The sequence below is a fragment of the Panthera leo genome, chromosome C1 (assembly GCF_018350215.1).
Source record: "Panthera leo isolate Ple1 chromosome C1, P.leo_Ple1_pat1.1, whole genome shotgun sequence".
In the NCBI taxonomy this organism is placed as follows: domain Eukaryota; kingdom Metazoa; phylum Chordata; class Mammalia; order Carnivora; family Felidae; genus Panthera; species Panthera leo.
In genome coordinates, this window is record NC_056686.1 from 211,131,385 (window position 1) to 211,158,366 (window position 26,982).

Sequence of the window (26,982 nt, forward strand, 5' to 3'; positions counted from 1 at the left end):
CTCAAAATAAACAAATAAACTTAAAACAAAACACACCACCACAATCCTGTAAACCTTGCCTCCAAAGGTTGTCCAAAGGCATGATGGGACAGACAGGCCTTCTCAGCATTACCAAAGCATCACTAGAAGTGAAAAGGTATATGCAAATATGGTTCTGTGGCTAAAACTCAAGAGTATCTAATTACAGCAGTAAGATTCACCATTATTAAAAGAAGCAAGTTAGCAAGTTACCTGGCTAACTCTAGTATACATGTTTATAAAAGCGGTTTCAATTTGGTCCTAAGAAACAATGAGGTCATTTTCACACCACATTAACTCCGTCTCTCTTTAATGTTCTCCTCCTCCCAAAGAAGATAAAGCTTGAACTTCCATCTGCCTCAGCGAAGGTCAGGATAAAAAAAAGACAAAAGGTACGTGCAAAAAAAAGAATAGGAAAATGGTATCCATACTGGTTGAGTAGGAGAATGAAGAAAACATACCAGACGCATGGCTATGTTGCACCAAGTAGAATACAGGGGAACGAAGGGTCTGTTGTAGACATGGGAGGAAGAATGAAAAATGTTTCAAGGGCCTCTGACAGCTATAATGTGCCGTTTACAAATACCCCATTTCTCCTCTGAGCGGGACACACGGTGGGGCGGCACTTGCCAAACTACTCGGAAGTCATGTGCAGCCTCATAACTTGCTCTGTCAAGGGAACGTGAGTGGAAATGAAACCCTTCTGGGGGAAGCCTTGGAGAGCCGGAGGGCAATTCAGCGTGCTCTCTTGTCAGAGCAATGCTACCCGAGTACCAAGTGCCCAGACCCTGCGAGCAGGGCCTGCAGCTGACCCAAGATGGCACGTCCGCTGGCGGCTCGATTGTCACCTCTACGGATTACTGAGCTGTGTGCTCCCGCGGCAGGGTGCTCCAGCCACCCTGTTACACAGCCCATTTCGACCGTGCCCTATTTCAGTTCTTCCTTCACTGCAGTCAATCACCTTCGCATGACCTTTCCCATAAAAGGCAGTCCTATCTCTGGGCCTAGAAATGCCAAGAAAGTAAACCTTCTTATTTGGAGCCCATACCAGTATTTGTTGAACACCTACCACTTAAGAGCAAAGTAACAAGTGACATAAAAAATTACAAATACAATCCACGCCCTGTAACTAATGACACCACGTGTCAAGTAGAGAGAGACAAATATAGCTGACATGTAACACCTGCTTTGCAACTGCTTCTTCAATTCAGCCTTCAGAGGCCAAATCAATGAGGTCATCCCTAGAAATGTTCCTCACCTGACTCTAATAATCACCTGCACACCCATTTCCCCCACCGAGTTGGAACAGCTTATAACAAAGGCTATTCTACTCTCAGTTTGATAACTACCAGCCAGCATGGGGCTTACTAGCATGGTGTTCTACAAACGAATGAGAACGATCTTACACTGAGTTGGGCTTAAAAGTACATTAAGGCAGGACAGGACTCCTTAAAGCCAAAAGAGGCTTGATTGAAATAATGCACACACACCTCCAGATTGAACACAATTGCTAATCAATCAAACCTAGAGAAGGCAAGAGTCTACACAGCTCTCAAGACCTAAAAGACTGAAACTTCACAGAACTTTAATACACACATACTAATATATTTGTTTTTCTCTGTTCATCTTCTCCCCTAACGCAGGAGATGTGCCGTTGGCTACTTCAGATTCGCATCTTCTCTTTGCTACCAGGAAAGAGAAAGCGTCCAGTCTGAATCATGTGACCGCCCCAGCCCCATCAATGAACTCAGAAAGATGGGAGAGTTGCAGATTCTCCCAGCTTTGGCAAAAGGCTGGCCGGCGCTGGCGATGGACAGTCAAGAGCTGAGTGAAGATCATGTTGGAAAAGAATAACTAGGGGCGCCTGGGTGGCTCAGTTGGTTAAGCGTCTAACTTGGTTCAAGCTCAGGTCATGACCTCATGGTTTCGGGAGTTCGAGCCCCACGTCAGACTCTGAGCTGACAGTGGAGGGTCTGCTTGGGATTCTCGGTCTCTCCCTCTCTCTCCACCCCTCCCCGGCTCACCCTGTTTCTCTCAAAATAAATAAAACTTAAAAAAAAAAAAACAACAAAAACAGAATAAGTACCATTCAAAACACATGGGTGAAGAACTGAGGGAGATCATTCAACAAAAGAGGGTTACTGTGACAAGAGGGGCTCATGTCAGCTGAATGCTTTAAAGGTCAGTTCTCCTGTACAGTGGTACAAAGGGGGATTAACAAACTTATTGGTATGCTTATACCAAAAAATATTCTCAAACAAAAAAATATTTTCATTCAGATCTCATTCCTCAAACCTGAACATCTGTCCAATGTTTAACCTTGTTAGTATAAAAACACCAAGAAAATTAATGTGATTTTTTCATTATTAAATTAACAGAAAAATGCACAGTGAAAATAACATGAATAGAATGATGAGAAAAAGCACTCTTTTTCCTAATGGTGATACGTAAATGGGTTAAAAAAAAAACTTATGTGAAACAAATTGACTGTAAAAAAACAAACAAAAAAAAAAAAAAAACTCCCTTTGACCAAGTGGAGACACCTGAGGGTCGCCTGGGTGGCTCAGTCAGTTATGTATCCAACTCTTGATTTCAGCCCAGGTCACGATCTCAGGGTCGTGGGATGGAGCCTATACTGAGTATGCAGCCTGCTTAGGAGTCTCTTTCTCCCTCCCTCTCCCGCTCCTGTTCTCTTTAAAAAAAAAAAAAAAAAAAAAAAAAAAGAGAGAGAGAGACACCGGAAATACAAACATTTAAGCCTACGCAGAAATTTTGCCCATTACAACCATTTAACTATCCAAAAACTAAAAAGTAAATCTGGAAAACACTGTATAGTGGTTCAGTAAATCATGTGGCCATTTGTAACAATTACCAAAAAAATTGTAATGATGTGAGAAAATGTTTGTTAAGATGCTGAGTTTTGAACAAAGCAGGATCCAAAACCATATTTATAATGTAATCAGCTACATGCTAAGCTGTATTTTAAAGGCAAATAAAAACCAAAATGTTAACACAGACCTATCTCCGGATATTTATTTTTGTGCTTTTCTGTATCCATCCCACTGAAATAGATTTTTAAGCGAAACACAAATCTATTTCCTTTCTGTATAATTAACACTGGCTAAAAAAAAAAAATCCCTGCTCTGACAATGCTAAGAAAAAGTTATAACCTATAGATCTCATAATCGAGGTTTTACTCTGTAATGAATAACTAAAACTTTGAAGACAAATTTTTTTTAATGGGGCTGGGCAGGTGGAGAGGACTGGATTCAACCATTTCCTCACTCCATTAAAAAATCCGATAGAGTACAGAAAAGAACAGATCACCTATAAACCAAAAAACTACACAAGAAATGGAAAGGGAAATAATAGAGGAGGAAGTCTAGTTAATATATGGACAGAGGAGGACAGGAGAAACAGAGCAGAGAAAATAACCAGGAGATATGAAATACATCCCAAAGATCCAAATTCCTTTTAGCTCAAGAATGAATGAAAACTAGTCTCCTAAAAAGAAAGGAAAACGTAAATGACCTTGATTTGGGGGATGGGCAGGACCGGTCACAGGAGGGACACTATGCAAAGAAGAGCCTAATGCAAGTCTGAAAGAAAACAGTGAATACAAAAATGAATGCATTTAAAAATTCTAGGAGGGAAATACTGCTACTGAAGTCCTCAACTGAATGAGTGGAGGTTTTTCCATTATACATTCTTCATACCCTCTTCCAAGTCCTTCATCATAGGAACTGAGCGGTTTGTGCAGTAAAAACAGTTTGGCGTGACGAAAATAATCACTGACTTAGAGTCAAGTGGTTGGAAATCAGGTCCTGACTCTACATACTAGTTGTAGAATGCTGAGCAAACTACCACATTCAGAGAATGGGGGTTACCTACTTATTAGCAGAGCTCCTCTGAGTCTCTACTAAAAGAAGGCGCATAAAAACATTTGGGAGCACTCCACCGGGGCACGACTGTAGTGGTTGCTACTCGTGCCCATCAGCTGAAACGCTGTACCGCTATGAATACATTTTCAAGACCACGTCTATTTTTGAGTCAAAAGCCTAATAGCAGCATTTGACTTAGGAAAGCTGGTCAACAGGAGTCAGCTAAAGAGAACGAAAATACAGTGGTAACTGCTCCCTCCCAATTTATCCCAATCTTCTCTGTCTCCCCCAAATCGAAAGAGGTTTCTTAGAGGTTAGTTCACTTCTAGTACAGCACAGTCTACGAGGGCTTCCAATGTCATTCTGGGCTTTGATGAAAAGGTCCTTTCCAGGTTCAAGATTCTATCATGAGCAAAGAATCAAGCTGTCTGAGAGGGGAAAATAAAATTCAAATGAACAAATTTGCATTCTTAGTCAAACTGGTTCAGACTTTTTTGGCTAATAGTCTAAATTTACACGTCATAGTCATTAATTACACTTATCCACATAAAAAGAGGAAAAATGTATCTATTCAGAGTTATTACTAAATTATGGTACAGCCACACAATGGAACATCAAGACTTTAAAAGTCATGTTTTTAAAACAATTTTAAGGACACAGAAAATGACACAAATGATTCTGGGTTTCTAAAAGGGGGGGTGGGTGGGAACTGGCCCTCCTTTGTGTGCTAATTTTCTGGGGAAATGTTTTTTGAGGATATGTGAAAGTTGAAATTGTAAAAACCGAAATGGGCTACATTATGGAAAGAGAGAAGGGATTAAAGTATAAAAACCCTAAGTATACTCTGCTTTATTTTCTTCAGCATGTTTTCTGCCATTCCAAACACATTTTTTTTTCCAAGCACATTTTTAAATTCTACACTTATCCTTCACAACTGAGTTACAATTTTTTTTTCAAATCGTTATTCTAAACTATGGCAGACAAATCATATTAATTTCAGGTGTGCAACAGTCATTTGACAGGTCTACACATGACTCGGTGCTCACCATAGTTAGGTGTGGTCCCCATCTGTCACCATATATTACAATATTACTGATTATGTTTTCTCGATGCTGTCCTTTTCACATCTGTGACTTATTTTAATACTGAAAGTTTGTACCTTTAATCCCCTTCACCTATTTCCCCCATCCTGCCGCTCACTCCTCTCCCCTCTGGCAACTACCAATTTGTTCTCTGTATGAATCTGTTTCTGTTTTTCGTTTGTTTGTTGTTTTTTTTAGATTATACATATAAATGAAAGCAAATGGTAGTGTCTTTCTCTGACTGACTTAATTCACTTAGCATGATTCCCTCTAGGTCCATCCATGTTGCTGCAAATGTCAAGATCTCATTCTCTTTTAGAGCTGAGTAATATTCCATTGTACATATATACACCACATCTTCTGAATCCATCATTCTAATGATGGGTGCTTAGGTTGCTTCCGTATTTTGGCTATTATAAATAATGCTGCAATGAACACAGGGATGCATGTTTGGAATTAGTGTTTTTGTTTTCTTGGGGTAAATACCCAGCAAGGGAATTACTAGACTGCATGGTAATTCTATTTTTAATTTTCTGAAGAACTTACACACTGTTTTCCACAGTGGCTGCACCAACTGAACTAATCATTGACAGACTTAAAGCAAATAAACTATAGCAAAAATGTGCCATTCTACAAATAAATAAGAGTTCTATCTTGATTACAACTTTATCTTAGTTCTTTAAACCAATACATCTTAATAACTAATATTAACCATTTCCATTTCTATTTCTTGCCCATATTTTTAAAATACATTAATACAATAAAATAGTTAACACCAATGGGTAGAAAAAGATAAAGGCGCTGAAAACATCGCTGTGGATTTTAGAACCAGTGTACTATGTGAGAGACCAAACTGTCACTCACGTGCAAGAGTCCAAATAGAACCTGAGTATTACTATGTAAAACTCCAGTTGTTCAAAAGGTAAAAGTTACTGATTTTTTTTTCTGCTTTTCAAAAAAATCTCTACATGGGGCTCGAACTCACGACCCCAAGATCAAGAGTCATGTGCTGTCCCGACTGAGCTAGCCAGGCACCCCCAAATTGGTACAGGTTATTTACGTGTAAACACAAGCACATATAAACATATATATATATATATATATATATATATATACAGCAATAAAGAAGACGAAGGAAAAACATGCCAGTGTTAACAGTGTAAGTCAGAAGTGGATTGTGGAATTATGGTTTTTTCCTTTATACTCTTCTTATTCTCTAAATTCACTAAAATTAACATGCTATGCTTTACAATGGGGGAAGGATATTTTTTAATCAACAGAAAATAAAGTGTGGCTACTCCAACGAATAATCTGATTGTAAAATAAAGCAAAAAACAATTTCAGAACAGAACTCTGCACACTAAGCGTGGTGCTAGCAATGTAACATACTACAGATTGCTGATGTTAACCAACAGCCCTATGAAACAGATCTCCCCACTGCGTGGACTAAAAACTCCGAGGTGTCCTAAAAGATACAACAAAGGACACGCAGCTATTTAATGGCAGAGGCAGTAATTTCACACAATGCTGTCCTTGTCCAAAGTCCATACGCTCACCTACTAAAAGAGCCTGATGTCAGCAGGATCCGTTTCAATATATTCCTTACATGTGACATTTAAAAACTTTCCTTATAGGGGCACTGGGTGGCTCAGTCGGTTAAGCGTCCGACCTCGGCTCAGGTCATGATCTCACGGTGCGTGGGTTCGAGCCCCATGTCGGGCTCTGTGCTGACAGCTCGGAACCTGGACCTACTTCGGATTCTGTGTCTCCCTCTGTCTCTCTCTGCCCCTCCGCTGCTCACGCTCTCTCTCGTTCAAAATAAATAAATAAATAAAACATTTTTAAGAAGTTTTTTATAATTTGCTAGACAATATACACATGGTAGTGTCTCCAAATGTTGTGTCAGATAATCGTATCAGAACCTTGCCATGATTTATTGCAAGCTAAACATGGATTGGAGAGGAAGGCTTTGCAAGTGAGGTTCTGAGTATTTTATACATACAATGACAGTCCCTGGCTAAATCAGACAAGGAATTTTCCATCCCACAGAATGCATCTGATTCTTCACACTACCCCCCTAGGCAAGTACTCTAACTGAAAAACCTGCGAAACACCATACCACTGAGAAAACGAGAATGGAGAGGCCCACAAAGTCAGACTGCCTCACCAGCCTGTCGGTACCCACACGCTGGTGAAAAATAAGATGGGGAAAAGATTCAAAAGCTACTTATCAGAACTCAAGGTCTTAAAACAAACGAAGCTTCCTTTCAATAAAGTAAATAAAGACCTGCATAAAGAAAAGGCACCACAAACGATCGAAAGACACGCTGTAGCATGTTTAAGAGAGTGAGGAGAAAGGGCAAGCACAACAGGACATGCCATATGCTAACGACCCTTGAATCAGATTTCTGATAATGTCAGTGACTGACAACTATTTTTTGAGCCTAGCGCATTTGGAAAATGATGAAAGAACTGCTTTGAATTCCAGTTTTGTTTGTGTTACTTGGCTCAAAAAATTAGGAAAAAATTGCCCATTTGCAGTGAACCATTTAATTTTCTGTCCTCAAAATGAGGTTTTTAAAAAGCATTTTTTTTTCACCACTTACTTTTCAAATTACCATCCAATACATACCTTCCTCCTATCGAGTCGTCTTGTGGTTGGGCCCCGGCAGTGTTCCTCTGTGAACGTCGCAGTGACCCCCCTGGATTGTTATTAGGCCGGTTGGACATTGGCACCTCTCTCTTGAAGGGACATACCCTTTCTAGACACTACCATTCACTGAAAGGAAAAGAAAAATGAGAAAAAATTATCAGCTATATGTGGTACACCACAGAAACCAGATAAGGGGCAACAAAGATGAAGGGGAAATTTCAGGTCAGCAATTTATACGGCCAAACTGATGCTACATTGTCTTATCTGAAATCTGAGTAATGTCATATAAGATGTCAGGAATATACCAAATTCAAGGCATGTGGTCCAGAGCCCAGCACATAAAATTAACATAGATTTCTCATGGAACACCCAGGAAATTCTCAATTCAAAGAAAACAGGGCACAAGCAGAAATTTGTCTTTGCTTCTCCATTTCTTATAGTGTGTAGGAAAGGGCACTACACCCAGCATCAGAACACTCTGGCTCAAGTCCTGTGACAGAACAGGTATTAAAGGGGTCTGTCTGCCTTTGTACAAATCAGAGCCTCCAGCCTCCAACTCCTCAGCCACAGAATAAACAACATGTCATGCCTACTTCACAGTATTGCTGTGAATAACAAATGACATCATAAATGCAAAGGAAACTGTAACACTATGGAGAAATGAGGAGAAAGGGGCTGAAGTCCAGTGAACTAAGAAATGGTCCCAGATATCCTGGATTTCAACATTAGCTGTGCTGGCTGTGACCTTGGACAAGACACTTAATCTCTCGATTTCTTTTTACCTCTTCTGTGAAATCAGTGTATCACCTATCCCACAGAGTCGTTAGCAATACGATATTGAGAACATAATTCACAAATATAACAATTTAACTCGAAACACAGTTCTTAATCAATGTGAACTTTCTATTAGAAATTTATTATGTAGAAAAAATGCTGATACCCAAAGAAAATCAAGTTAACTGATAGACAGGCCCTTATCACCATCATAGAAAGAACCACAATTTGTGTAAATCAAATCTTCACTATTTTTCTTAAGCCTCCAGTCAAACTCCAACTAGGGTTCTTTCATTCTGTTTACTGGGGAGGGAAAAGAACGCATGTGACATCACAGGACACAGTGCCAAAGACAATGCAAATTACTCACGACTAAATCTATTACTGGATTTTGTTTTAAGAGCTTCCATGCTCTAGAACAAGAAGTGGGTTCTCTTTGGAGTTACATATTGACCCAATTCAGCAGCAGAAAAAGATGGTTTCTGTCACATATGCCCACATCATCATCAATATACTAAATAAACTCTGGTCAGAAAGTTCAAATTACTCATGTAGCAACTGTCAATTTTGGAAATAAAAAACAGGGAACAGTACAAACCACTGAGAGAGAAAGACTGAATTTACATGTATCAATGTGGAAAGATCTCCCCCAAGATATATTAGAGGGTAAACACTATAAAACTCCTGGCTGTGTGTATGCAGATTTAAAAGACTGCATATGTATCCTTATCTATTGTCTACACATTGCAAACTTAATACTGCTTGCCTTTCAGAAAGAGGACCTGGGGTCTGAGGTCTGAGATGAAAAGAGTCACTGTTGTTATCTACCATAATAAACCATAATAACAATAAACCACAATAAGCCATGAGGTAGGTCACTCTAGCAGAACAGTTAGAAATGCACGGCTCTCGGCTCTCGAGTCAAACTGCCTCTGGCTGAGTTTGAGTCCTGACTCTACGAGCACCAAGTTGTGTGGCCTTGTACATACACTTCTCTGCTTCAGTCTACCAAACGGGGATAAAGAACTTACCTCATAGAGCGGTTGGGAGGACTAAGTGACAAATCCACGCAAACCACTTACCACGGTGCCTACGCTATTCCGAGGGCTCAGTACATATTAACTATTACTCTTATTACTATAGATGCTTATCGCAAATAAATACGACCCTTGTGGCCAAATAATGCATTGGGGGAAACTTCATAAAAACCACTATCAAGGTGAGTCTTACATTTCTAGAGATAGAGTTTCAAAGTGAATTTTGCTATAAACACAATCAATAGTGCTTTTAAGTAAGGATTAATTCCACAATAACCTGAGAAGTTTTGTCAAAATATGAATGCCCGGCTTCTGCCCTCAGAGATTCTGATTCTGTGGGGACAAGGACCGGAAACATTTTGAAAGACCTCTCCTGGCAGTACCGCACCCGCGAACAACCGCACCCTATTCAGGAATTAAGCAAAAGCCATTCTATCTCAGGATTCGCCCAAGAAGCTTTACTAATTCAAACATCACAGTGCCATTTCACTTGGACCCTCAACAGCATGGAAACAAGAGAAGAGCAAGCTACTGCTGCCTTCACTTTGAAAAGCAAAGAAGACTGTTAGCGACCAAGACTGGTAGGTCTCACTAGCCTGAAATGCACACTGTAGGTCACGGGATGTTAAGTCATTCAAAGGGATTGAAGCGACACTGGTCATTCGGACCCGCAGTTACCGAAGGCACCTTAACAACACTCCCAACTTCTTCTGAGTTTGTCCACCAGTACCGGTGACCGTTACCATCACCAGCCCACGGCCTGTTCACAGATAACTCTTGCTAAAGACAGAAAGGGTGGTGGCAAATAAGAAGACAGTTATTTACCCAAGTGCTAACTGTTTTTTAAGGAAAGCTGCCAGGCTCTGTTCAACTCTGGAGTACGAAACCCCAAAAAGTAAATCTATGATTAACATAAAATATATACAGGACCTCCCCCTCTGCCAGATTACCAATAAATCCAAAGCTGGAAGGGACCATCCAGGGCGACCAACTTAACCCTTTACCAATCCAAAAAAGTTCAAGCCATCTGTTGAGGATCTAGTCCTCTGAATCTGACACTGAGATCTATCCCTTCCGGAGATCACCACTACCTCAACTTCAACCAAACTGAACTCCTCTGGCTCCAGGTAAGAGCCCAAATATTTTCACCATACAGTGATTTTTTTCCTTCTTGTTATACTCTTATGCCTACTGCATTTTATTAACTAAATTTTAAAACACACATGTGTGAGTTACACCAATATAGAAACTATATCATAGCTATAATTTGTGTTTTAAGAACCTGAAATGAGTATGAACTCAAAAGATTCCATCTTAAAGCTGAAACTATAAGTTTTAAGTCCAACCTGTTAATAACCCTATCAGGTCCTGAAACATCCTACTCTTCTAACATATTAACTTCATTTCTGTGAAAATAATCACATAAAACCTCTGATATTAAATCCCAAAATATTCAAATAAAATAGATGGCATATAGGACTCTGACCTCAATGGGAAAAGCATAAAAACACTAATGGGTATGTTCACGACTATAAAACTCACGATGACTTTGTTCCCAGCTAAGTGGCCAACAAACTTACTCATTGTTCAGGTTAAACAGCATTTGAATTTTATGTGAAAAGTACTTAGCTCTTCAGGCAAATAGAACTCTTTCAGGAAATCCAGAATGGCATATTAATCTATACTTTAAAATGCACTCTTAAAATTTTAAAAGAAGGATATTCTTTCAAGGAAATTTCAACTGTAGTCATTCTGGAAACTGATTTCCCTCTAATTCTGCTAATTCAAAATCACAGAAAAGAGATTAAGACTGGGGGGGGGGGGGGAGGGAGGGAGATTAAAAAAAAAAAAAAGATTCAGGAGCACCTGGGTGGCACAGTTGATTAAGCATCTCTTGAATTGCAGCTCAGGTCATGATCTCACAGTTCATGAGATCGAGCCCCACACCTGGCTCTGTGGTGACAGCACTGAGCTTGCTTGGGATTCTCTCCCTCTCTCTGCCCCTCCCCCGCTCTCTCTCCTCTTTCAAAATAAATAAACTTTAACAGAGAAAATAAAATGAAATAAACCAACCACTCACTTAGTGTAAAGCTCAGAACACCAAGAGAAATGGATTACAAAAATTAACTTCAGGACGTAGTAGTTCTTCCTAATCATGGCCAAGTATGAAAGGAAAATACGAAAAGGAATACCACAGAGGTTCGTTAGTACTTATGCAGAATTTTTATCACACGAAGGACATCTGACAGACTGGAAAACCAATCTCCAACTTAGTAACCCAGAACAGGGAGCTAGCTAATTCATAAGTGTCATCACTACCTATTACCTATTTAAGAGGCGACACCGAAACTAAAAAAAGCTGCATTATTTCACAGTAAAGATGGTAACATTTTAAAAAGCTACAATCTATGTCCCACACACAATGTCTGCAGAAAAGTTTTCCGCATCCAGAACTGACGCTGAAAGTGAATCTATTTATCTGCTGTCTCCCCCGCACCCCATTTCTTAGGCACTCTATTTAGACGTGGGCCTGCAAAGGGCACTTGGTTTGGCTTCAGATTCTGAAACTAGAGTTTAATAACACCAGTGATGAACACAACTGCGTGACACTTTACTCCTCTGTTTATTCTATTAAGCAAAATTTAAATGTGCCAATGAGCCTTATAAACCATTTTATTATCCTACTTTCCAAATAAGGAAAGGGAAGTGTTACAAGATTAAGTAGCCCCTGTGTGTACGGAGTAAAGGCATATGGACTTTCAGACTGCAGGTAACGGCATCCAGAACCGCAGATGTGAACAACTGCATATACTAGATCAAAACAAAAAGTCCACACTTAGGAGCAGGTATGCGAAGTTCAACAGCCCAGTGGCAGTATTAAACTCCACAATAAAATGGAATAGAAGTCACCCTTGTTTACGGAAACAAAAAGCCATTTTTGCAGAAGAATGTCAAGGACTTCAAACAACACTATCTTTAATGAATAACCTTTCGGCTTCCCGAAGAGCAAGGGGTTGAGAGGTACGAGAGAGACAAAACAATCCCCGCTCACAAGGAGCAGAAATGAGGAAGAAGAGCCACCGAGTACAGGGAAAAGGGCCAAGTGACTTGAGAACTGGGTCAGCTAAGTGTTTGATTCAATGTAGGGGCATCAAACCCAATCCAATGTGATGATGGAATACTGAATGCTGTACAACACACAAAGTAATTTCAAATTATACATTTTAACACTAGAAAATAATATTTAGTGGAAAACACAGGTTTTAAAGGGAAAACTAAAATAAAAACAATTATGGGTAATGTTTATTCCGTGCTTACCATATACAAGGCTAAATGCTTTTTCATTTAATTTTCACAACAACCTTACCAAAAATAGGTACTGGAAATTCACTTCCTTCAAAGAAACTGTGGCACACGCGAAGTTAAAATAACCCTACCACCACAAAGCTAACAAGAAACTGGGTCAGCACCAAACACAGATTTGACCTCAAGTCCATGCTCTTTGTGACTACGTTATATGGCTGAACAAATAAAAATAATTATACATTTACCTTTTTTAAAGAGTCAAAACATTAGAGAACCATGACCTTTCCAAGCTTGGAAGATATCCAGAAGATTCTAATCCTTTCACAGTTCTTTGAAAAAATCATTGTTAACTGCCCAATCCTTAAATGAATTATCAGAAATTATACTAAATGATACAAGAGGCAATATCAAAGGTAATATTGTAAACAGAGAAGAAAAGGTGACTTAATTTTGCCCTTACTCCATTGAGAAGGCTCAGCTTAAAGAGGGCCAAGAAGGATGGCACACAGGAATGAAGAAATCACAATGGAGGAGTACTGAGTAAGTCGTCAGCGCTCAAACACGGGATCTGGGAAGAACTTGGACCTGGAAACAAATCTGATCTGTATCATGAAGGGCCTAAAAACTCAAAATTACTAGTTTAAGACCTACAGATAAGGAGGCAGATCAACTATTCAGCTACCAAACAGATCTAAGGATAGATAAATGAGGGTCTGATAACGATGGAAGGTGAAATGATGAAGAGATGGCAGTCAAAGGTTGAAACGATAAAATCTAGGCAATCAAAAAAGAGAATATGGGTCTGTGGTTATCCAACTTCAGCATGCATATGAATAGAAACACTAATCTGAAATGCCTTTCAGGTTTCTTGCTGTGGTAACAAGGGTTGAAAAGTTATCTAAAAAGTAAAGAAAGCAAATCCTTTCAGTATCAAATGAAACATTAGCAGGCTCACTTAGGAATTAATTTTCTAGAGAAGACTAGCATCAACGTTGCTATATACTATTATTTAGGGGTTCTGACAATGAATTCACCGGTTGACTTGCAGATCTGTGTCTACTGGAAATACCACAGGAACTTCTACAACAGCTGATAAGATAACCCCAAAGAGTGCACCCTGTTGCCCTGTAGGACGCCAGTAAACTTATTCTAAAATCCTTTACCAAATTTCCTTTAAATACCCAGTTCCCCAGATGCTTTTAAACCAGCTTTCCCTAACAGGTTCCCCTTCATTAATTAGTGAGCTGAATAAAATCTTTACTACGTGTTCATTCTATAGTTTTAAGTTCTGCTTTTAACTTCAGAAAACCATAAGAAATGGTAGTAACATTACCCAAGGAAACCAATGGGGCAAAAAAAAAAGTCTAATGTCAAACATGTCCAGTTTGAGTTATTATGTAGGATACTTAGGTGAAGAGTTCCAGCATACAGATGGAAATAAATATCTGGAATTAAGTAGTTAAGGGTAATGTGTAGATGATAAAAATGATCAATGTGTAGAAGGTGAAACCAAGATAATCAAGGAGACTTCACTTCCTCAATGAAAAGTATGCAACAGGCCTAGAATGAAACCTCAGGAAACACCGAAATCTAAGGAAAACAGAAAAGGAAGAATTCAGATGAGGAGAATCAAAGTATGGGGGATAAACATTGAAAATATGAAACAAAAACAAAAAGTATGGGGAAAAAATCAGGAAGGTGGTATTGCAGACACTAAGTGGAATAAGATAGGCAGAAAGAACAGACACACAAGACGGAACAGTGTCCATCAGGATTTGGATACTGGTGAGAGTTGTTTCTAGAAATGGAGGGGAGGAGAACGTATGACTAAGTTAAATGGACAGTAAATACTAAATGCTAGCCTATAAAGAGGACAGAGAAGAGACAGCCAACCAAGTAAGGGCGGCAGGTTTGACCAAGGCCACATGGTATGATCTTCATTTCTAAAAAAATGTCTTGAACATGTTTATGTCATAAGGAAAAAAATTACTGAAAGGGCTGGAAACGGCGTATAGTTTACTAACAATATCCTACAGGAGGAAAACAGAATTAAGAGCATAAGCCTCAGATAAGAAAGGTACATCAATCTCCAAGGCAAGAGAAGATAAATGGAAGCAAGGAAGTACATGCCTAGCTTGACTGAATCTGTGACTAACAGGTATGAGAAAAATAAGAGAGAATGGAGATTTCAAAGAGTTTACCTAAAGTAAAACAGAGGAAGGAGCTATGGGAAAGGATGACTGCCCAGCAGCACTAAGAACGTACATGAGAGTAGAAACCATAAACTTATGTTCAATCCATACCTGATGGAATTATCTCATTTATGCAAGAGGGTATCTTCATCCAAAGAGTCAACTGCTCAAGAGCCTACATCTATTTAGGGATATACAGACCTAACAGCAGAATCCAGCTCTCCAGAACGCCAGTGGAAAATATACTTTACACATGCTATTCTACTCCAAAAAATTAACCACTTTTTGCTTACTGATCTGTGGAGAGCTAATCCATTTACAAAGGGGCAAATAGAATACACCTGACCCACCACGGTCTGAACTCTGAATAACTTCTATACTATACTTTCATTTACAAAGCGCAAATTAAAAACTAAAATGCCTACAACAAACCCTCGATCTTTTAAGTGTCACCCAACACTTACCAACTAAATGCAACACTGGGCACAGGAAGGGATGCCAACACCCCCAGTTTACAATTGTAATATGCCTTAAGAATCTACCTTACGTGCCATCTGGCAAGAGTTCACGAGATTAATTTTGGCATTATTCTTACAAAGTATATTATTCGACAAGACTTGAGATTCACAAAGGACTCTGTCAATACATTAATTAGTATATAAGAGACTCCAATATTTCTTGGGTCTAAGCACACTTGATTCAAAAGATTTTTGGACATAACCCAGACACAACAGTTATCTCCCAGAAAGGAGACAGTGTGGTGAAAGCTCTTCATTTCCCTTCCTGAAATCAAGCAAAATGAATAAAAGCTTAAAAATTCATTAAAAAAAACCCACGTATAATGAAGCCAGAGAAAAGTGGACTATACCCTAAATCATAGAAGACAATTCAACAGATACAACAAAATCTATACCAAAAACAGGAAAGAGGTAAAGACCATGGAGTTTTTAAAGAAGAAAAAGGTAAGAATACCTCAAGGGTTTCCATCAATGATCCTTTCCTGGAAAAAACAGAATTGCAGAGCAAGGGCAACAAAAGATCAAAGTGCCTTCTCCTCAGGGGCCAATTTCACAAGCTGCGGAACAGGAGGGAGGTGTACCTACTAAAAAGGAGGCAGGCTCGCCATTTGTGTTTAACAGCACCCTGATTAATCAGGACAAAAAACAGCCTAGAACTGGAGAGAGAAGCAGGAAAGGGAAACAGCAACTCCAAAATTAAGATCAGCTGGGGAAACAATCACCAACCCACCACGCAAAAGGTAGCACGTGGGCTTTGCACTGAGATGATCTGTTCTGCTCAAAAGGAGAATGACCGAAAGCAAAACTGAAAATGAACTGCAGGGCAGAAGAAGAAATCTGAATTGGGCAAACAACTGAAGGAGACAAAAAAGGAGGACATGGGTAATAAAAGAAACAGAAGAAAAAACACTATTGTACAATGTTAAAAACAGGTTATAAAACAGAAAGACAACCTTAAGATTTTAAAAAGGAAAATGCTCTGTGCACTACAAATGGAACTACTGTCAAGATTTTGTTAAGCAAAAAAGCAGGTACAGAATGCTGGGCACAGAACACATCTACATATATATTATACATGTAAATAATAACTGGCTTAAATATTACTAATAAAGAATACATTAAAAAAAAAACTTTAAATCATCTACCTTGTTAGAACAGGACCCTTTGATGCCTTTCACATTCTGAACCATGTACCTATTTCCCTATTCAAAAAATTCTTCACACAATTACATATGTTGTAATTTTAACACTTAGTGGGTAAGAATAACCAGGAAAAAAAAAATTAAAATACTAGCCATGTTGAGATTATTTTCTCATTTTCATTTCTTTTAGTCATGTGGCCTCATTACTAAAAACTGCAGAAAAATTCAAAACGTGATTTTCAAAGGTTTCCACACCCCAGATACATGTTTATTTAAAAAAAAAAAAAAAGTAATCTGTAATTCAAATCCTGTTTCCAAGTAAATGGAGTTCTTACTGCCTAAAACACAGACCACAAGGAATGACATGCTGAATCAGCCAGAGATCGTGTATCCATCACTGCACCAAAAATCTATTTTGTGGAATACTATACTATGATCGGCCAATTTATCACAAAGAGATACAATCCAGTCCAGCTACTTCTAAAATGCAGAGCACCTCATTCCTTAATATAAATCCTGTCTTAGCTCCTAACACTTCTATAATCCTTCAAAACACTAACTACATTTAATAGAGCATTTCTTTCTTGTTGTTAAGGCCTCAAGATTATAGACTAGAGTCAGCAAGTTTCAGCCCATGTGCCCAAGATGGCTCACAGACCCAGTTTTAACAGGTCTCAATCCTGCGGGCTACCATAATTAGCCAGTCGGTGGTGGGGGTAGAAGGTCAGCTTATCACCAGCATTTTTAGTACATCCTCTTAAAGATGTTCTTTTCTACCTCTCCAGGAATGAAGAGACAAAAGGGAAAGGTTATGGACTAGCTAGCCTCTAAAATCTGATTCCGCTCTCAATTTTGTAACACTCTAGCCTAACATTTTAGCTTTTCTTAAATGGGGTATATTGTGTAAATTCCTCCTCATAAAGACTTAGTAACACCACAATCAGACACAGTGATTATCAAAAGGAAGAACTACTGAAGGAAGGAGGGAAGAATAATCAGTAAAATGCCTCTCTCCACCAGGGATAGGAAGGGATAGGAAGATGCCCGCTGGGTAAGAATCACAGTCACTGAAAGTAAAACGCGAAGTATCCTGTAGTTTACAGAAGGTGCTCCCCATGGATAAAAACAATTTTGTTTGGTAAATGACCTTTAGAACGCATGTAATAAGGCAATTTCAGAGTATTTTCTTCAATACATGTATGTTCTCATCACTGCTGCGAACTCCACCATAATAATGAAACCAGAGAGGTTAATTTATTTAAGACTGCTTGTATTAAAAAGTCTACCTAGCCTGCCTGGCAACAACAAAAAATATTTCAACACTGTGATAATCATGGGTTGGTACCAACTTTTTGAAACAACAATATGTAACCTGTAATCAACAGTGTTAGATCCTGAAGCATTTTCAGGAACAAATACTACTAAGTTTGTGGTTAGGCTCAGGGAAAACAAAACTAAAAAACTTAACTCAAAAGTTGGGGAAACAAGATACAGACTGTAACTTTAATATAAAGCAGAAAAATGCACAGTGCCAAATTTTTGTTTAAAATTATCTATGTCACAGGAGAAAAATGAATTTAAAAAATTCTGTATGTTATAGGAATTGTATGTAAATTTGGAAATAGTCTCAGACAGTATTTTTCAAAGGTTAAAAAAAGCCTCACATTTAGAATGTCATAAACTCGGGGCGCCTGGGTGGCTCAGTCGGTTGGGCGTCTGACTTCGGCTCAGGTCATGATCTCGCGGTCCATGGGTTCGAGCCCCGCGTCGGGCTCTGTGCTGACAGTTCAGAGCCTGGAGCCTGTTTTAGATTCTGTGTCTCCCTCTCTCTCTGACCCTCTCCCATTCATGCTCTGTCTCTGTCTCAAAAATAAATAAATCTTAAAAAAAAAAAAAAAAAAAAGTCATAAACTCTACAGACCAGTGCTCCACATTTCTACAAACAGTAGCATTTTTACAAAACATAAGTAGGTGCTGGAGTGCCTGGGTGGCTCAGTCAGTTTAAGTGTCTGACTTTGGCTCAGGTCATGATCTCACGGTTCTTGAGTTCAAACCCCGCGTGGGGCTCTGTGCTGACAGCTCAGAGCCTGGAACATGCTTCGGATTCTGTGTCTCCCTCCTCTCTGTCCCTCACAATCGCACTGTCTCGCTCTCTCTCAAAAATAAACAAACATTAAAAAATTAAAAATAAATAAACAGGTGCTAAGGACTGCCTCCATAATGAGCCAGAACACGTAACAAACCTATAACCAAGAAAAATATTAAAGCTGTTGGTCCCTGGGCACCTGGGTGGCTCAGTTGGTTAAGCATCCAACTCTTCATCTTGGCTCAGATCATAACCTCACGGTTCATGAAATCAAGCCCGGCATCAGGCTCTGCACTCAGAGCACACAGCCTGCGTGGGATTCTCTCTCCCTCACTCTGCCCCTGCTCATGCTTGCTCTCTGCTCGCTCTCAAAATAATAAACTTAAAAAAAAAAAAAAAAAAAAAGCTGTTGTTCCCAAACCTAAGTTTTTTTTAAATACAGGTTCCTGGGCCCTATCAGAATGGGGGTAAAGGGAAATCAAAGCTGATTTTTTTTTTAAAGACCCTTACATTATTCCAATTCAGCTAGGTCTGAGAACTGACACAGGTTACACCATTCTCTTGCTATCATTACACCTCACCTAATCCTCCACAATCTTTACATGACTCTTCTACATCCCATAGCTAAAACCTGCACTCATCTTCTTAGAATCCAGCATTCCACTTCTAGGAATCTCCAGGGAATCTAAAGAAAGACTTGCACAAGTATGCAAGAATATATGTGATCAAGATGCTAGCTGCAGTATGTCACAGAGGAAAAACTGGAGAGAATCCAAATGCTTTCAGGAGGGGAATGGTGAAATAGCCACTCTGCTGCAAGTCTACGGCAGGCCCAGAAGTCCTAAAAACAAAGAGGTAAACATAAATGCTGCACTCAGACGAAGGGCAGAACTCAGTGAATTCCCTCAACAAGTATTTTCAAGCTTTCACAGGCATCGGCATAACCTTTGCCCGGATGGAGCTCATGCTCAATTGGGAAGACGAAGATAACCCAACTATCCTGCACATTGTGGTAACTGCCAGGAAAGATGGAATAGGAGAAAAATAGGACAAAGTAGAGAGTAACAGGAAGGGGGAAGGAAAGGTTGACTCATCAGGTATTACTTCTCTGAAGAGATATGTTGAGCTGAGACCTGACGATAAGAACAAAACAGGGAAAAATTCCATGTATTTGTCTGTACATATGTAGGGGGAAAAGTCCATAAAAAGATACCTTAAATGTCAACAGTAGAGCAGAGAGGGAAGCTTCTAAAGGGCATCTATTTCTTTAATTAGTTCGAATCATGGCTCCAGCATAAACCATGTTACCTTGGAGAAATTTCTTACCTACCAAAGCCTTAGTTTTCTCACCTATAAAATGAGAATACCTGTATCTCATTAAGTTATTAAAATTAACTGAAAATTGGGGCGCCTGGGTGGCTCAGTCAGCTGAGTGTCTAACTTCAGCTCAGGTCATGATCTCATGGTTGGTGGGTACAAGCCCCGCATTGGGCTCTGTGCTGCCAGCTCAGAGCCCGGACACTGCTTCAAATTCTGTGTCTCCCTCTCTCTCTGCCCCTCCCCCACTCGCATTCTTTTTCTCTCAAAAATAAACATTGAAAAAAATTTTTTAATGGGAAAAATGACCAGAGTTATTACAAAAAAAAATTAACTGAAAGTAAAACACTTAGAAAATACAGTAAGCAAACCGCGGGGGGGGGGGGGGGGGCGCGGTGGAGAAGAGAGAACACGTACGTACTAAGTTTTAAGAGATACATCAACAAAATGCAGTATGGAAAGTTTGAACACTGGATGGATATTTACAGATCTTAAGGAACTATGTTTTATTATACAACCATGGTATTAAGCTTATGTCTTTTTTAAAAAGAGTTCTCATCTTTCAGAGAAGCTGACGGAAACATTTACAGATCCAATAACAACTAAAATTTGCTTCAAAGTAACTGAGGCGGGGTTAAGAGTATGGTGATGGAGTGGCCAGGAGCTAATGGTGTCAGAGCTGGGTTGTGGGTCCACAGAGCTTCAAGAGACAGTTCTATTTCTGTATGTTTGAAACCCTCCATAACAACAGTCTCTTAGAGAAAGAGTGAGCACTCAAATATATGTTACTATCATCTCTGGAGGGGAAAGGAAGACTGTTGCTTTTGTTTCCAGAGTCATCACCACTTGCTTTTTAAAAAAAATGTCCATTGAGAGTTCTCTTTTATCAGAAATGAGAAAAATTGAGCTTCTGGATATAGAACAAATCATCCTTGACCTAAATGTGTCAACCTACATTTCATTAATTCATCCTTTAAATCCCTGTTGCCCGACTCCCAACTCTAACAGTGTAAGATTATCAAAGAAAACATGCGTCTCAGAGGTGAAGATACAAAAGAAAACAAACCCTGTCCCCCATCCGTGCGGGAAGTGGCCACAGTGACTGGACATCCTCCCACAGTCCTGTTTTCATAGTTCCTGAGTGGAGAAGTACTCCCTCCTCATACATCATATGAAGCTGAGTATGAGTCTTCTGATACTATGAGATCCAACTGCCTCACAGTAAACTCCAGAGGATGCAGAATCAATTCCACACTTTGCCCAACTATCTGCAGCGGAGCTTAACAGCGATCACATGACTCCATTCTAGCACAACACCTCCACCTTAGGCATTCCGCCCTTCAGCATCCTGCTAAATCACAAGTACTGACTAACGGGCGTCTTAAGCAGTAACATGTAAATAACATGTAAACACGGAATGTGAAGAAATAAAGTGAAACAGCCCTGGGGTGGACCAATAAGGTATATTAACAAAAGCCCTTCTTCTAAACGGAGCACTGGATCTGTTACATACACACGAGTGGACACAGCCAGCAATAACTGAGCTACAAAGAGTCTTGGGCACACTACAGTCGATATAGACAGGCGGTTCTCCTGCTTTCTAGCCTAAAACAAAAATTTCTTAGTTGAATAAAAGGATTAAATCAAAAAATTAAAAGCCACTTTCAAATCAATAGTTATCATCCTTAACATGGCACAAATGTAAATTGAACAGAATTCGTACAACAGGCTAGTTGTATAAATCCAATTCCCTTTCTGAACTCATTTTAATCTTTTTCACTTCTCTCTCACTACTTTCTCCCCAACAATTTGTTATGAAAATTTTCAAAATACAAAAATTTGAAAGAACTGTTTAATAAACACCCATAATTCCATCACCTAGCTTTTTACAAGTAGTGGTGTGTTAATCTCCTTTATCACATATGTATCCCTATCTATTCACCTATACATCCCTGTCTGGCCAAATGTCCATCCTATTTCTGACGCATTTCAAAGTTAAGGTGCAGACATCATTATACTTTGTGTATATCATTAACATGAAAATTTTGTTTCAAGTTTTGCTACATTTACAGTGAAATGCACAAATCTTAAGCATAAAATTTAATGAATTTTCTCAAATGCATACACCTAATCCTAAATGTGTTAACTAAACCCTTATCAAATAGAATACCACTCAAGAAAGTTTCTGTGCTCCCACCCAGTCAATCCTGCACTTTTCCCAACTCTCAAAGTGCCGCTCTAATTTTTCTCAGAGATTTGTTTTGCCTATTTTCCAATTTCATGCAAATTTAACCACAGAATGTGTACTCCTTTGCACAAAGCTTCCTTGACTCTGTATATCCTGAGATTCATTCACGTGGCTGAGTGTTATCAGTTTTTATTGCTAAGTAGTATTCCACTGGATGATTATATCACATTTTGTTTATCCATTCTTCTGTTAGCAAACACATGAACTGTTTCTAAGTCTGGGCCATCATGAATAAAGCTGCTACAAACATTTTTCTGGAAGTCTTTTCATAGATATATCCTTTCATTTTTCTTAAGTAAATACTAAGAGCAAAATATCTAGATCATCGTGAAGATTATGATTAACTTTTTTTTAACATTTTTTAATGTTTATTTTTGAGAGTGCACACGCATGCATGTGAGCGGGGGAGGGGCAGAGAGAGAGGGAGACACAGAATCCGAAATATGCTCCAGGCTCTGAGTGGTCAGCCCAGAGCCTGATGCAAGGCTTGAACCCACAGACTGTGAGATCATGACCTGGGCTGAGTCAGATGTTTAACTGACTGAGCCACCCAGGCACCCTAACAATTATAATTAACTTTTAAAAGAACCACAAAACCTTTCCGAAAGCAGCTATACTATTTTACAGTCCTATCGATAAGTATACAATTTCAAGTTGCTCCATAACCTTGTCAACACATGGTGTTAGTCTTTTAAAATTTAACCATTCTGATGGAGGTGTAGTGGTATCTCACTGATCTAATTTAGATTTCCTTAACGATGAATGATGTTGATCACTTGTTTGAAGCTTTTCCCCACTTTACTCTCCAAACCGAAATTATTCAAGAACCTAATCTTATTTCAAATTTTGGTCATCATCAATTTATTAAAAACAACCCACTATGAGCTACACCTTGAGGATTAAGACGCCCAGATATATCCCTAATCCTCATTCCACTCAATTGCTAAATCAGGGGCGCCTGGGTGGCTCAGTCGGATGAACGTCCAACTTTGGCTCAGGTCATGATCTCGCGGTCTGAGTTCGAGCCACGTGTCGGGCTCTGTGCTGACAGCTCACAGCCTGGAGCCTGCTTCGGATTCTGGGTCTCCCTCTCCCTCTGCCCCTCCCCCATTCATGCTCTGTCAAAAATAAATAAACATTAAAAAAAATTTTTTTTTTAAATTGCTAAATCAACTTGCTAAGCAGTGAGGACAGGAAGAGTCACTGATGGAGAGAAAAGAGAAAGTAAAAAACCAAATCTGAAAGCTACACATGCCTTGCCAAGATTTCCTGTCATATTCTGAATAATCTGAAATTTCAATAATCTGAATAATCCAAGAAACTTCAAACCGGAGTATTCCAAATCTTGCCAATTTTTCAGTACAGGGCGGCTCAATATTTAGCCTGCCTAACACTGATTTAGGGATCTCATTAAAATGCAGGTTCTTATTAAAATATAAGTACAGGCCTGGTATGATGCATTTCTAACAAGTTCCCTTGCCAGGCGAAGGGCTACATTTTTGGTAGCAAAGTTTTTGTGCACTTAAATACCTGCCAGAAGCCAAAGCACATCTTCTCTGGATAAAGGCTCCTTTATTCCAGGTTCAGGAAACCTCTACAAATAAACTACATGGTGAACACCACACAGAGTATACATAAGTAAACAAGGCACCATGAACAAGAACTTGCAAAAACAAACAACAGAAACAATCACATAGATTTCAGAGATTAGAATTATCAGGCAAATCTTAAAATTCTATGTTTAAAGATGTAAGAGACAAAATTGCAAAAGCCAAAGGCAGGGCGGGGCGCGCCTGGGTGGCCCAGTGGGTTAAGCGTCCAAGTTCAGCTCAGCTCATGATCTCATGGTTCATGGGTTCCAATCCCACGTCGGTATCTGTGCTGACAGCTCAGAGCCTGGAGCCTGCTTCGGATTCTATGTGTGTCTCTCTCTCTCTGCACCCCCCCTGCTCACGCTCTCTCTCTCAAAAATAAAATAAAATAAACATTAAAAAAAAATTTAATGAAAAAAAGCCAAAGGTATCAAGGAAACTATTAAAAGGACAAATATGAAAGAAAACCAAAATGAACTTCTAATATGTGTATAAAAATAAAGCTCAATAGACAGATCTGGCAACAAACATTAAGACCAAAATTACACAGAATTCAACACAGAAGCCAACAGATTAAAAATGAAGATATACTGAGGATAAAAGTAAGACGTTCAAACATAACATTTACAATCACAGAAGTACAAGAATGAAGGCATTGTAGAGGCCTATCTAAACATTTAATGGCTTGGAATCTTCTAGCACTGGTGCTCTCACTGGTGTTCTCTACCAACGCTTAAACTCAAGAAGCCCAAATGATCTTAAACGGGATAAATAAAAAGACATTTACCTAGACATGTCATAAGGAAATGACAAAGTATCAAAGATAGAGAAAATCTATCTAAGGAAAGGAGAGAATTATTTTTTAGACTCTCAGCTGACCTCTTGACAGCAATGATGGAAGCCAGAAGACAGTGGAATTATTTTCTTCAGCACACTAAAGATAGGTGCCAACTGAGAATTCTATACCATATGAAATTATCTTTTAAGAATTAAGCTTTTTGTCAGATTAAAAACTGAGTTTTTCCACCAGCAGTAAAATGACCCCACATACAGTGCTGCAAAAATAAAGGTGACAGATAAATGTAAATGAACATACACTATCTAGTAAGGTTTTAAAAACTGATTAAAGGGGTGCCTGGGTGACTCAGTTGGCTGAGCGTCCAACTTTGGCTCAGGTCATGATCTCATGGCTGGTGAGTTCGAACGCCGTGTTGGGCTCCATGCTGACAGCTCGGAGCCCAGAGCCTGCTTCAGATTCTGTGTCTCCCTCTCTCTGCCCCTCTCCCACTCGCTCTCTCTCTCTCAAAAATAAATAAAAACATCAAAATAAACAAATAAAAACATTAAAGTATGGGGCACCTGGGTAGTGCAGTCAATTGAGCATCTGACTTCAGCTAGGTCACGATCTCATGGTTCATATGTTTGAGCCCCCACATGGGTTCTCTGCCGTCAGCGCAGAGCCCGAATCTGATCCTGTCCCCCACCCCCGCCCCGGCCCTGCCCCTCCCCAGCTTGTGCTCGCTCACTCAAAAATAAACATTAAAAAAAAAATCTTGCCTTAAATTTCTCAATGTTTCTGCGTATTACAGAAGAGATCTGAAGAGCTCCATGGCATTTTGCAAATTGAAATACGACATTAAATACAAGGGGTACGCATACTAGACAACCACGTTTCATCTGTTTCTCTCTATGCAATGTATTCCCACAGATTCCTACAGAAGCTGCCACATACTACATGATAAGCCCCTATATCCCACAACACCCACAAGTTAACTAGGGCTCAGGAGACTGTAAATGACCTATGCTGGACCACTCAAGAGTCCTTCCCCAAGATTCTCTGGGTACCTAGACTGTTAAGGGTAAAGCCTGGCATTATAATGGCTATGTTTAACACAGCCTCATTAGGAAGCAGTCTTGAGAAAAGGGACAAAGCAGACACACACGGGGTGGAGACAACAGGTAAGACTATCTGAACTGCTGGTTTCAGTTTGTTGTTCCTGAGGCCCAGCTTCCTGATTCCATCCTTAAAAGATTTCATGAGACACAGATGGGTAGTTAGTCGATCTCAAGTAACCAACAGCTCCAGGTGACCCAGTGTTCAATTAATGCTTAGAGTTTTGTTTTGTTTTTTTTAAGTCCTACTTTACTTTTCAGGCCTCCAAATTGAGATGTTCTTTTAATCCCAACTCATTCATGGAGATTCAGTGTTTCCTCCAATAACAAAGACAAAACTACTAAGTTTTTGTATATTGTTGTTCCATATGAATACTTTGTATACGTCTAACACGTCTTTCTTTAATCCTAGCAATTCCAGAACTATAGCAAGACTATTACTCATACCTAACAGAAGAGATTCAAAGGAAATCCAACTATGCTCAAGTATCTAAAATTGAAACCAGATTAGAACTCCAGTCTCCTCTCAGACGAATTTACTTATACAATGCCTTTTTTAAAAGTATATGCATCGGGGCACCTGGGTGGCTCAGTCGGTTGAGCATCCAACTTCGGCTCAGGTCATGATCTCACAGTTTGTGAGTTCGAGCCCCCCATCGGGCTCTGTGCTGACAGCTCAGAGCCTGCAGCCTGCTTCAGATTCTGTCTCTCCTCCTCTCTCTGCCCCTCCCCTAGTCTGTCTCTCAATAATAAATAAACGTTAAAAAAAAAATTTATTTTTTAAATTAAAAAAAAGTATGCATCAAACCTAGTTTGTAACTTTCCATTTGTAATACACTACATATAACCCTTAGTGAAAAAAATTCAAAATTAAGTGGTAACGCATACAGTAACACTAAAATAACACACCACTCTAAAAACCGTACTAAATAGCACTGCTGAATATGCTAAAATCAGTATCAAGGAATCAAAATTCAGTATCTTCTTTCCCCATCCTTTATTAAAATTTAAAGGAGAAAAATATTAAGATGAAATACAACTAATACAAGTACCCACTTGCAGTAGGAGTAAAAGAGAAAGAGAACCAAACGAAACCAGAACCAAACTTCTATGTGTGGTCATTTCTCACACACACACACAAAAAAAAAAAAAAAAACAAGGAAAAAAAAACAAAACAAAACTAGGAAGAAAGGTAGAAAGAGAAGGTAATACCAAAACATAAAACAGGACAAGTAAGTTTCTC

General features: G+C 39.2%; 1 protein-coding gene across 20 annotated transcripts in view; it reads right to left on the reverse strand.

The window, feature by feature from the left end:
• TRIP12 (thyroid hormone receptor interactor 12) overlaps positions 1 to 26,982 on the reverse strand; it is a 139,218-nt gene that overhangs the window by 91,208 nt on the left and 21,028 nt on the right. For 19 of the 20 annotated variants that reach the window (XM_042950405.1, XM_042950403.1, XM_042950418.1 and 16 more), the window contains exon 2: positions 7,614 to 7,760. In XM_042950405.1, coding sequence (XP_042806339.1) covers positions 7,614 to 7,711 — 98 coding nt within the window. In that variant the 5' untranslated portion in view covers positions 7,712 to 7,760. Of the gene's footprint in view, positions 1 to 7,613; positions 7,761 to 7,939; positions 8,152 to 26,982 lie in introns of those variants that run through there. The other variant, XM_042950399.1, reaches the window with a different exon arrangement.